We start from the raw sequence: 11855 nt of genomic DNA on the forward strand, positions 1-11855 counted from the left end.
GTTAGTATCGTAAGTCTTTGCATACTCTTTATACAATTTTTTATTTTATATACAAACAGTAACATTTTTGTTGGAGTTCAACAAAAAAGAAAACTTCTATTTCGGTAATAATTTCCATGGCCTAATATAGGTCTCAAGATAGAAAACGGAAACCAATTGACTCACCATATTTTACTCCTTTATTATTACTACTCCTACTATTTTATTAGTACCTGTATATACATTGATTGCTACTACCATAAAGCAAACTTGTGAAATAAAACAATAAATATATCACGGAAAATCAAGATTAAAAATTACTCCTCTTCGTGAGAGAGAGAGAGAGAGAGAGAGAGAGAGAGAGAGGAGGAAAACATTAATTAGTATCAAGATTAAACCTATAATATAAATTAAGTTTGAATAGGTATTCATCATATGAAAGAGGTTAGCCGATATTCCAATTTAATGCACAATATAGCACTGCAAATTATTTAAAAAACAATTAGTTAGGCTCCAAAATTTATAGCAAACCCAATCAAATGTTTGGTGCATCTTTGTAATCTGACATATTTAATTTATTGTTGTACTATATTAAATATTACAAATTCATTAAACTCTTCATGTATCTCGCAAGCCTAGACAAGATTTTTGTTGCATATAAAAACTAATGAAATTTACAAAGTTTAAATTAAAAAAAAAGATACACTAAATTGAAGTTATAAATACAAATGTCAAAGTTGTTCTAACAAAATTAGTATTAATGAAACCAAGTGTAAAAAATGAAAGCTCAACATATGCTGTCATGAAAGATGGACTTGAAATATTGCAAAGAATTTGGGAGAATGCCATAAACACCCCTCTTTTTTCTCTCCTCTCTCATTTGAATACTTGCATAAATTTATAAATAAATAATATCTCCTCTTATCAAAGCAAAGAAATTCCATTTCTTCTGAATTTTGTTTAAAAGGAGTGGAATAACCAAGGAAAAAGATAGGAAGAGAAGGACCTTTGAGAGAAAGAGAAAGGAAAGTGAGAGGATGAGCATACCTTCTGTTTTCATTTATGTGTATTCCTCTCATTAGATCTTGTTTCACCTCTGATTTCCATTCCTTTTCTTCTCCTTTCAATGGTGAGGAATTAACTGACATTGATCGTTGTTGTTATTCTGTTTCTGTTGATTTCTCTGATCTCTTCAATTCTGTGTTTCAGGTTTGCTGATATTGAATCTTATTGATGAACCAAGGATCCGATAAATCCCACTTAGTATTTATTTGATCACTGACTGCTTACCGGATTCCTGCCTGATTTTCTGGATAAGGTATGAATTTTTTATTGTTTGTTGGCTGAGTGAAGGATCCAATCATTTTTTTGCAAATCCTGCATTTCGTTTTTGATCGGCGGTTTTGTTTTGTTGCCTGATTTTAATAAAATTCGTGATTGTTGGTTGGCTATATATTTATTCTCGGATCTATTAGATTTGGATTTTGATGATCTGCAGCTGAATTGATTCATCCGTTATACTTAATTCAATTTGATTCTCATAATTGTTTAATCTGTGATTGGATTAATGCTGAATAGGGAGATATTGCTATTCTTTTAATTATAATCTTTTTTGTGGTTTCATGCGCTATGTTCACGTTCTGATTGAGGATTTCTTGTTTTTGATCTAATCTTCTCCAGTTTGCAGAAAAGATGGAGGTGGATCAAGGTAAGCTCTTTATCGGTGGGATTTCTTGGGACACGAATGAGGATCATCTTAAAGATTATTTTGAAACATATGGAGATGTTGTGGAGGCAGTGATCATGAAAGACCGAACCACGGGTCGTGCTCGTGGATTTGGCTTCGTTGTCTTTGCAGACCCTGCCGTTGCTGAAAGGGTGGTTAAGGAGAAGCACATGATTGATGGACGAACTGTAAGTTGGTTTGGTTGCACTTCATCGAGATTAGAATGCATAAGAAAAACTCAACTGTGTTGCCAATAGATAGTTGTTTGTCAAAACCAATGCCTTGTTACAGTAGAAGTTAATTTTTTTATTATACAATGCAAAAGTTACCTGCCATAGCTTATAACCAGAAACATAAGCCAAATGCTTCTTTTGCCTGTAGGTTTGCGTTCCTTGATTATTTCATTATGCGATTCTCAGTTGTCACATTTTGATGCATTCCTTCCTTTTTTTTGTCTACTAGGTTGAAGCCAAGAAAGCTGTTCCAAGGGATGATCAACACCTTATAAACCGAAACAGTGGCAGCATGCAAGATTCACCAGGAACTGGGCGCACTAAAAAGATATTTGTTGGAGGATTAGCATCTACAGTCACTGAGAATGATTTTAAAACTTATTTTGATCAGTTTGGAACCATAACAGACGTCGTGGTGATGTACGACCACAACACGCAGAGGCCAAGAGGTTTTGGTTTTATAACATATGATTCGGAGGACGCAGTAGATAGGGTGTTGCACAAAACTTTTCATGAACTCAATGGTAAAATGGTCGAGGTAAAGCGAGCAGTTCCCAAAGAGTTGTCTCCGGGTCCTAGCCGGAGCCCACTTGTTGGTTATAACTATGGGTTAACTAGACCCAGCAATTTCCTCAATAGCTATGCCCAGGGATATAATCTTAGCTCACTTGGAGGTTATGGAGTGAGGATGGATGGTAGATACAGTCCACTGGCTAGTGGTCGAGCTGGTTTCTCTCCTTTCGGTTCTCCTGCATATGGGCTGGGTGTTAATATGGAGCAAGGTTTAAGTAGTGGCTTTGGAGGTGGCTCTAACTTCAACAGCAACCTAGGTTATGGCCGTGTTCTGAACCCGTATTTTGCCAGTAACCAGGGCAGGTACACCACACCTATTGGTTATAATACAAGTAACAGCAGAGGTGAATCTTTTCTAAGCTCTTCACCTAGAAGTGTTTGGGGAAACGGTGGACTTAATGCTTCTCCAAATAGTGGCGGGTCTGCTTCATACTTTGGATCTGGAAGTGGTGGTTTCGGAGTCTTTGGAAACAATGGGACAAACTGGGGTACTTCCCCTGTTGCTGGGTCCCTTGGAGGAAGCTCTTCTGGCTACAATGGTGGAAACTTTGGCTACAGAGGGGGAGATAACAGTTATGCTGTGGGAGCAGGAGGATTTGGAAGAAACACTGGAAATAGTGTAGCCACGACATCTTCGTTCCCTGCCTCAACCGGTGACTATGAGGGATCCAATGGGGACTTTTACCGTAGTGGTTCTGTATATGGTGACCCAACTTGGCAAACTACATCTTCTGAGCTCGATAATTCTAATTCGTATGGTTATGGGCTTGGAGACTCAGAAGATGTTGCTGCTAAAGATTCTGAGGATTATGTGGTCAGCTATGACCTTCCAAATAGGCAATCCAGTAGAGGTAATATTTCTTTGATTCTTATCTACAGCTGCAACCCTCTTTATCTCCTTATACTTGAGTTCCTTACCTTACATTACTTTGTGGATGGACGATTTTGAACTTGATCAATCATTATTACTTTTTGATGCATATATTACCCTTTTTGCTGTGATTGCAAGGAATGAAACTCATATACTGAATATTTTCTTTTCTTTCCACTTTATCCTGTTCTCTGGAATTACAAAAACATTGTGTGAAACTTGGTCCTAAGTTTCTCTGGCATTGATTTACTTGTTGATGCGTCTGGATTTAGAACTAGAAGCTGTAATTCTAGTTTGTGCAGGGATCATCTGTAGTGGTGCGTAATAATTAGCCTTGTCTGAAACCTTCACCATTTTTTGTGCCATGTTGTGAATTCTTATTAAAGCTATCTATGGACCAAGCCTCATTTGTTAGCACTTTTTCGTTCATTTAATTGCATTCACTTGAGGTTGCTTTTACTGTCAGGCTCATTTAATTGCACTTGTTAATCCACTAGTCTGAGGTTGCTTCGGTCTTCATAATTTGCTCCAACTGAAATCTCTTACTGCATAAATAGCTAACTAGCGATAGAAACAACATGAATGTTACATGTAATGTACTAAAGTTAACAAGAGACGTAGAAAGCTCTTGCTTATGACTTATGGTGTTGGATACTTACCCTGAGAAACACTGATTGCTTAGATACTTAAATGAACTTAGACAAGGAGTGATCAAATTATGTTCAATGATTTTGAGCTTTGAGCTAATCTTTTCTCCATTTCTTCAGGTATTGCTGCGTAGGAAACTTTGTGGTATGAAGATAATGTAGGAGATGGGAATTTTGAGAAGCTGTGGGTTGTGTACGTATCCGTCACAGATATATACGTAAAGATATATCTCATGTCATTACAAAGAGCTAACAGGGATGTCGGGTTGAAGCATATTTTCTGAAGGTTTTTGAATATATAAGAATCAACATTTTGGTGGAGATGTACATCAGATCGCGGGAGGAGGATCCATACAAGCTTTGATTTGTTTCTGGAAAGGTAGAGAGTTTTTTTTAGTATTATTATTATTATTAGTATTATTATTATTATTATTATTTCTTTTTCTTTATTTTTGTACTCATTTTTTCCCCCTGTTTTTTGGCTCCAATGTTTGGCTGAAATTTTCCTTATATTTTTCGTCTCAGATTGTATGTGTGATATGTAGATGTGTCAAAACTCTTATTGTAATGCCAAATACTATGTTGGAAGGATTTAGGTTGTATTATTAGTTATTACTCCACTAGGAAGCTTCAGTCTTCTGGATACTTCAAAAATGGAGCAGAGTGAGATCCAACTACAATGGATTCATATTCTTTTTCACACAAACCACATTCACTTCCTTATTTTACTTACACTTGTAGTCTGTCTTCAATAACAATCACACACTCATCAATGAAATAATCCACTGCACACCTCAAATAAACACGTGCTGATTCCCACTAATAACGATCATCTACCGGTATCCCTACCGCTAGCCAAGAGAACCTGATGTAGGACGTTGTTAAATGTCAATCACGCTCTGGCTAGGCAGCTACGGCTCATCCACCAGACGTGTGTCTCCTTATAAATCAAGGATATAGAGGTATGAGCCTATAGAGCAGATCTTGTTCAAGTAAGGTCGTGACTGCTTCACAAAGCCATCATTTTATGTACTTGAAGTTTATGCAGTAAGAATTGGATGGGTGTGATTGTTTTCATCTTGTAGAAGTTAGTGAGTTGATCACTAAATTTAGGTCTAAGGAAAAGTGACAAGGAGTGAAGTTCAAAAAAAAAAAAAAGAAGTCAAAGATTTGACCTAGTAGTCATGTGTGTCAATGTGTGTATCTTATATACCAAGAGGCGTAAAAAAAACAATGATTATACAGATGGGAATATGAATGAATAGAGCAACAAATGTATGTATGAGTTTGATATGAGGAAAAATTAGTCAATGAAGCTTCAAGAGCTGCACCTCAAAAATTAAAGACTCCTTGGCATGAGATAGCTAGCATGCTTCAACGACGACGATGGGGACCAAACAACAACAAAATAACAACAATGAAAGACTACATGATGATAAACACACACAGATATTGATGAATCACAAACTAAGAAAATATGTAGTAAAGCTTCGCTAGTATATCTACTAAACGAGGTTTGCGGATACAAAGGTACGAGCCTGTAGAACATATCACATTCGATTAAGGTCAGCTACAACATACTTCAGCCAATTAATGTACTTGTAATTTTTTCAGTAATAACTCAATGTGGGATAGAAATAGTCAGAGTTTTAATTGTGTTGGGTGTGATTTTGATATGGGTTTGGTTAATTAGGGATGGTGGTGGGCTAATAGATATAAATGAATGATTAGTAACAGTTGGAAGTTTGAACTGTTCCATGATAGTGGTGGTTTCAGCTGGCATCATGGAACATGCTAATATTAATTAGCCACTGCCAGCTAAATTTCTTTAATTTATCATTATTATTATTTTATAAGTAATAATTATCTCAATTAACTACTGTGGTAATTTGATCAATATTTTAATATGCTACTTCAGCTGAAATCTTTGTGGGATTATGGAACACTTTTATTATTTTAAGTTAATATTAATAATTCAAATCTACGTATATTCTTGATGAGATTATTTTACTTCATATTCACCAACTCTACCAACAAAATCACCCAATGTCAATCCCAAGTTATATTAGCGGATGAACCCTATTTTAGTTAAAGGATTTCTTCTTTTATGAGAATGATGGAGAAAGATTCGAAGTATTTTAATTATTGTGACTTTTATTTTGTATTTTATAAATAGGAGTTTTTTATATTCTGATGTTGGGATTTTGATATGAAAATTTATGATTTCAGTATCTATCTCTCTTCGTGTGCATTTGCTTTCAATTATCATTTCTTATTATTTTTTTTAAAAAAAACAAGTATAATTCTTCAATTAATTCATGCTTGTAATTGTGACTTTGTACTTTCAATTAAAGAAAAACGTCTTACTAATTAAAATACTCTTAATCTCGTGTTTGCATGAGTTACCTTATTGGTAGTCACTTACTATCGAAAGTCGTTTGCACACTATTTGGACATTTTTATCATTTTAATTGAATAGTCTGTGTAGAACGTTTTTTTTATTATATACAAGTAACATTTTTCTTGGAGTTCACCAAAAAAGAAAACTTGTATCTTCCGTAATAATTTCCATGGTCCACATGGCAATGGCCAAATTTAGGTCTCAAGGAAGAAAATAGAAACAAATTGACTCATCATTTTTTATCACTTCTTTATTAGTAGTACTCCCTCCGTCCCGCACTACTCGCATGTTTCATTTTCGGCACGAAGATTAAGGAATGAGTGTATAGCAAAGTCAAATATTACGGCTGTAGGTGAAAATTTTTACTAAAAATGGAAATAGTGCAAATAACTTGGGACGCTCATAAAGGAAATAAGTGCAAGTAGTCAGGGACGGAGGGAGTATTTTATTAGTACATATACATTTATTACCATGATAAAGCAACTGTGGAATAAAACAATAAATATTCATAAAATATCAAGATTAAAATTACTCCTCTTCAAGAGAGAGAGAAACATTAATTAGTATCAAGATTAAACCTATAACATAATTAAGTTTGAATAGCCAGCCACTCATCATATTAAAGAGGTTAGCTGATATTCATTATTTAATAGTACAAAATATAGCACTGTAAATTATTTGAAAACAATTAGTTAGGTTCCAAAGTTTTACCAAAACCAATAAAATCTTTGGTGCATCTTGGTATTAATTTTTTTTAACTGTCTTCTAAAATATATAAAAGACACACTAAATTGAAGTTATAAATAAAACAAATGTAAAAGTTGTTATAACAAAATTAGTATTAATGAATGAAAGTGAATAATGAAAGCTCAACATATGCTGTCATGAACTTGAAATATTGCATAGAATTAGGGAGAATGCCATAAACACCCCTCTTTTTTCTCTCTTCCCTAATTTGAATAATATATTTATGAATAAATAATATCTCATCTCATCTCCTCTCCTCTCAACAAAGCAAAGGAATTCCATTTCTTCTGAATTTGTTTAAAAGGAGTGGAATAACCAAGGAAAAAGAAAGGAAGAGAAGGACCTTTGAGAGAGAGAGAGAGAAAGGGAAGTGAGAGGATGAGCATACCTTCTGTTTTCATTTATGTGTATTCCTCTCATTAGATCTTGTTTCACCTCTGATTTCCATTCCTTTTCTTCTCCTTTCAATGGTGAGGAATTAACTGACATTGATCGTTGTTGTTATTCTGTTTCTGTTGATTTCTCTGATCTCTTCTATTCTGTGTTTCAGGTTTGCTGATATTGAATCTTATTGATGAACCAAGGATCCGATAAATCCTACTTAGTATTTATTTGATCACTGACTGCTTACCGGATTCCTGCCTGATTTTCTGGATAAGGTATGATTTTTTTATTGTTTGTTGGCTGAGTGAAGGATCCAATCATTTTATTGCAAATCCTGCATTTCGTTTTTGATCGGCGGTTTTGTTTTGTTGCCTGATTTTCTGGATAAGATGAAATTCGTGATTGTTGGTTGGCTATATGTTTATTATCGGATCTATTAGATTTGGATTTTGATGATCAGGTTCAATTGATTTGCGTTTTATACTGAATTCAAATTGATTCTGATAATATTTAATATGTGATTAGATTAATGCTGAATGGGCAGATATTGCTATTCTTTTAATTATAGTTTTTTTGTGTGGTTATTTCTCCTTTCATGCGCTATGTTTGATTGAGGATTTCTTATTTTTGATATAATCATCTACAGCTTGCAGAAAAGATGGAGGTGGATCAAGGTAAGCTCTTTATCGGTGGGATTTCTTGGGACACGAATGAGGATCGTCTTAAAGAGTATTTTGAAACATATGGAGATGTTGTGGAGGCAGTGATCATGAGAGACCGAACCACAGGTCGTGCTCGTGGATTTGGCTTCATTGTCTTTGCAGACCCTGCCGTTGCTGAGAGGGTGGTTAAGGAGAAGCACATGATTGATGGGCGAACTGTAAGTTGGTTTGGTTGCACTTCATCGAGATTAGAACGCATTAGAAAAACTCAACTGTGTTGCCAAAAGATAGTTGTTTGTTGAAACCAATGCCTTGTTACAGTAGATGTTAATTTTTTTATTATCGATTTTCACTACATTATACAATGCAAAAGTTATTTGCTTTATCTTATAGCCAGAAACGGAAGCCAATGCTTCTTTTGCCTCTAGGTTTGTGTTTCATGATTCTTCTGATGATGCGATTTGCAGTTGTCTCACATTTTGATGCATTCCTCCCTTTTTTGTCTACCAGGTTGAAGCCAAGAAAGCTGTTCCAAGGGATGATCAGAACCTTATAAATCGGAACAGTGGCAGCATGCAAGATTCACCAGGAACTGGGCGCACTAAAAAGATATTTGTAGGAGGATTAGCATCTACAGTCACTGAGAATGATTTTAAAACTTATTTTGATCAGTTCGGTACCATAACAGACGTTGTGGTGATGTATGACCACAACACGCAGAGGCCAAGAGGTTTTGGTTTTATAACATATGATTCGGAGGATGCAGTAGATAGGGTATTGCACAAAACATTTCATGAACTCAATGGTAAAATGGTTGAGGTAAAGCGAGCAGTTCCCAAAGAATTGTCTCCGGGGCCCAGCCGGAGCCCCCTTGTTGGTTATAATTATGGGTTTACTAGACCCAGCAATTTCCTCAATAGCTATGCCCAGGGATATAATCTTAGCTCAGTTGGAGGTTATGGAGTTAGGATGGATGGTAGATACAGTCCACTAGCTAGTGGTCGAGCTGGTTTCTCACCTTTTGGTTCTCCTGCATATGGACTGGGTGTCAATATGGAGCAAGGTTTAAGTGGTGGCTTTGGAGGAGGCTCTAACTTCAACAGCAACCTAGGTTATGGCCGTGTTCTGAATCCTTATTTTTCCAATAACCAGAGCAGGTACAACACACCTATTGGTTACAATACAAATAACAGCAGAGGTGAATCTTTTCTAAGCTCTTCACCTAGAAGTGTTTGGGGAAACGGTGGACTTAATGCTTCTCCAAATAGTGGCGGGTCTGCTTCATACTTTGGTTCTGGAAGTGGTGGTTTCGGAGTCTTTGGAAACAATGGAACAAACTGGGGTACTTCCCCTGTTGCTGGGTCCCTTGGAGGAAGCTCTTCTGGCTACAATGGTGGAAACTTTGGCTACAGAGTGGGAGATAACAGTTATGCTGTGGGAGCAGGAGGATTTGGAAGAAACCCTGGAAATGGTGTAGCCACAACATCTTCGTTCCCTGCCTCAACCGGTGACTATGAGGGATCCTATGGGGATTTTTACCGTAGTGGTTCTGTATATGGTGACCCAACTTGGCAAACTGCATCTTCTGAGCTCGATAATGCTAATTCGTATGGTTATGGGCTTGGAGACTCAGAAGATGTTGCTGCTAAAGATTCTGAGGATTATGTGGTCGGCTATGACCTTCCAAATAGGCAATCCAGTAGAGGTAATATTTCATTGATTCTTATCTAACGTTGCAACTCTCTTTATGTACATATCCAGTTCTCTCGACTTACAAAAATATGTGTGGAACTTGGTGCTAAGTTTTTCTGGCATTGATTTACTTGTAGATGCATCCAGATTGAAAACTAGAAACTGTATTTCTAGTTTGTTCAGGGAGCATCCGCATTGGTGCGTAATAATTGGACTCGTCTTCTGTAGTCTGCATCCTCTACCAATTTTTGTACCATTTCAGGATGCTTTTATTGTCAACCCTTATTTAATTGCTCTAGTTAATCCACTTGTCTGAGGTTGCTTCGGTTGTCATAATTTGCTCCAACTGAAACCTCTCACTGCATAAATAAGTAATTAGCAATAGAAGCAACATGAATGTTATGTGTAAAGTTTCCTAGTGCAAAGCATGTACCATTGTAATGTAGCGAAGAAAGCTCTCTCTCTTGACTTATGGTGTTGTTCATTTCATCAGGAATTGCTGCGTAGGAAACTTCAGTGGTATGAAGATAATGTAGGAGATGATATTTTTGAGAAGTTGTGGGTTGTGTACGTATCCTTGACAGATATATACATAAAGATATATATCTCATGTCATTACAGAGAGCTAACAGGGATGTCGTTTGAAATTATAAGGATCGACATTTTGGTGGAGATGTACATCAGATTGCGGGAGGAGGATCCATACAAGCTTTGATTTGTTTCTGGAAAGGTAGAGAGTTTTTTATACTCCTATTTTATTTCTTTTTCTTTATTTTTGTACTCATTTTCCCCCCTGTTTTTTGGCTCTAATGACTGCCTGAAAATTTTCTTATTTTTGTCTGGGATTTGTATTCGTCTCAGATTGTATGTGTGATTGCTAGCGTGATATATAAAAGAGGGAGTTTAAGCCTCCTAAGTTTCCCTTCCAATAAAATACAGATATCATTTTACTGTTTGATTAATACATTTCTCATTGTTGGTTTTTACTTCATGGATGCTTTCATCTTTAGAATATACAGTGTGTTTAAAAGAGGGTGTTTGGCTAACCTTATTTTAGGACAGCTTATGAGCTTCAATAGCTTTTAATACTTAACTTTGTTATCAACTAGGGTAGGATGGTGGGTTCTTTTTATGCAAATAATTGAACTATTTACCAAGTTTTGCGGCTACGAATATAGTCAATTAATTCCCCATTCACATCTATGCGTCCCCACAAAATTATTTTTTATTTAATTTTGGGATGTTCCAAAAATATATTCCAAATTTGCTATTGGAATTGTATTGAATTATTGTTTTACTCGAATATGTTTTAATGTTTGTGAAAATGACGTGTGGGGTAGTATATAAAGACAAAATAGAACAACTTTTATATTTTTCTATAAAAATGTAAATGTATTCTCTTCATTTGTGTGAAATTTGAAAGATGGCCGGTTTTATGTGACTGATGGAGTATTTTCTTTTCTTAACATATTTTATTTCGACAATATTTTTCCTATACAAAATGTAAACCTAAAATGAAACATTTTTCCATATAGTATTCTCCCAAAATGTACTAGAATTAACGCATAAAAACAGCAATGTTAACGCAATCAAAAGTTGAATAATTGGTCATGATCAAAACAATTAATTATTGTAAAATAGTAAGATAAATATAGTCATATGTTTAATAAAGGCAATAAAGTCGTTGCACATCTTACCTATGGGCTATTCATAATTTTATCGCGATTTAAATCATCTATCAAACAATAAACATAAAATTTATCTTGATTCTAATTTCTAATCATGGTTTTTTTTTTGTCTTGGCATGGCTTTTAAACATAGTGTAAGAGTTTATTCCAATAGTAAAATATTTTGGGCCGTGTAATTGTTAAGAACTGGATATGCATATTTACACAATTCATTTAAGCAACATGATTGGATAGCCATTTCTTTTTTCTTGC

General features: G+C 35.4%; 2 protein-coding genes across 5 annotated transcripts; both read left to right on the plus strand.

Moving 5' to 3' along the window:
- Window positions 1–880: 880 nt before the first annotated feature.
- Window positions 881–4683, plus strand: LOC121754219 (heterogeneous nuclear ribonucleoprotein 1-like). Of its 3 annotated transcripts, none has more exons than XM_042149586.1 (5): window positions 881–1108; window positions 1189–1297; window positions 1672–1893; window positions 2168–3362; window positions 4150–4683. In XM_042149586.1, the coding sequence occupies exons 3-5, from the start codon at window positions 1672–1674 to the stop codon at window positions 4161–4163; spliced, it is 1431 nt and encodes a 476-aa protein (XP_042005520.1). In that variant the 5' UTR covers window positions 881–1108; window positions 1189–1297; the 3' UTR covers window positions 4164–4683. The 3 variants fall into 3 exon arrangements, with proteins under 3 accessions (XP_042005520.1, XP_042005518.1, XP_042005519.1); XM_042149584.1 differs by having other exon boundaries at window positions 882–1108; window positions 1660–1893; XM_042149585.1 differs by having other exon boundaries at window positions 882–1108; window positions 1667–1893.
- A 2729-nt stretch (window positions 4684–7412) lies between these two features.
- LOC121755031 (heterogeneous nuclear ribonucleoprotein 1-like) lies at window positions 7413–10877 on the plus strand. 2 transcript variants are annotated; one of them, XM_042150312.1, is made up of 5 exons: window positions 7413–7647; window positions 7728–7836; window positions 8215–8441; window positions 8734–9928; window positions 10409–10877. In XM_042150312.1, the coding sequence occupies exons 3-5, from the start codon at window positions 8220–8222 to the stop codon at window positions 10420–10422; spliced, it is 1431 nt and encodes a 476-aa protein (XP_042006246.1). In that variant the 5' UTR covers window positions 7413–7647; window positions 7728–7836; window positions 8215–8219; the 3' UTR covers window positions 10423–10877. The 2 variants fall into 2 exon arrangements, with proteins under 2 accessions (XP_042006246.1, XP_042006245.1); XM_042150311.1 differs by having other exon boundaries at window positions 7417–7647; window positions 8208–8441.
- Window positions 10878–11855: the final 978 nt, after the last annotated feature.

Source organism: Salvia splendens, chromosome 11 (assembly GCF_004379255.2).
Source record: "Salvia splendens isolate huo1 chromosome 11, SspV2, whole genome shotgun sequence".
Classification (NCBI taxonomy): Eukaryota; Viridiplantae; Streptophyta; class Magnoliopsida; order Lamiales; family Lamiaceae; genus Salvia; species Salvia splendens.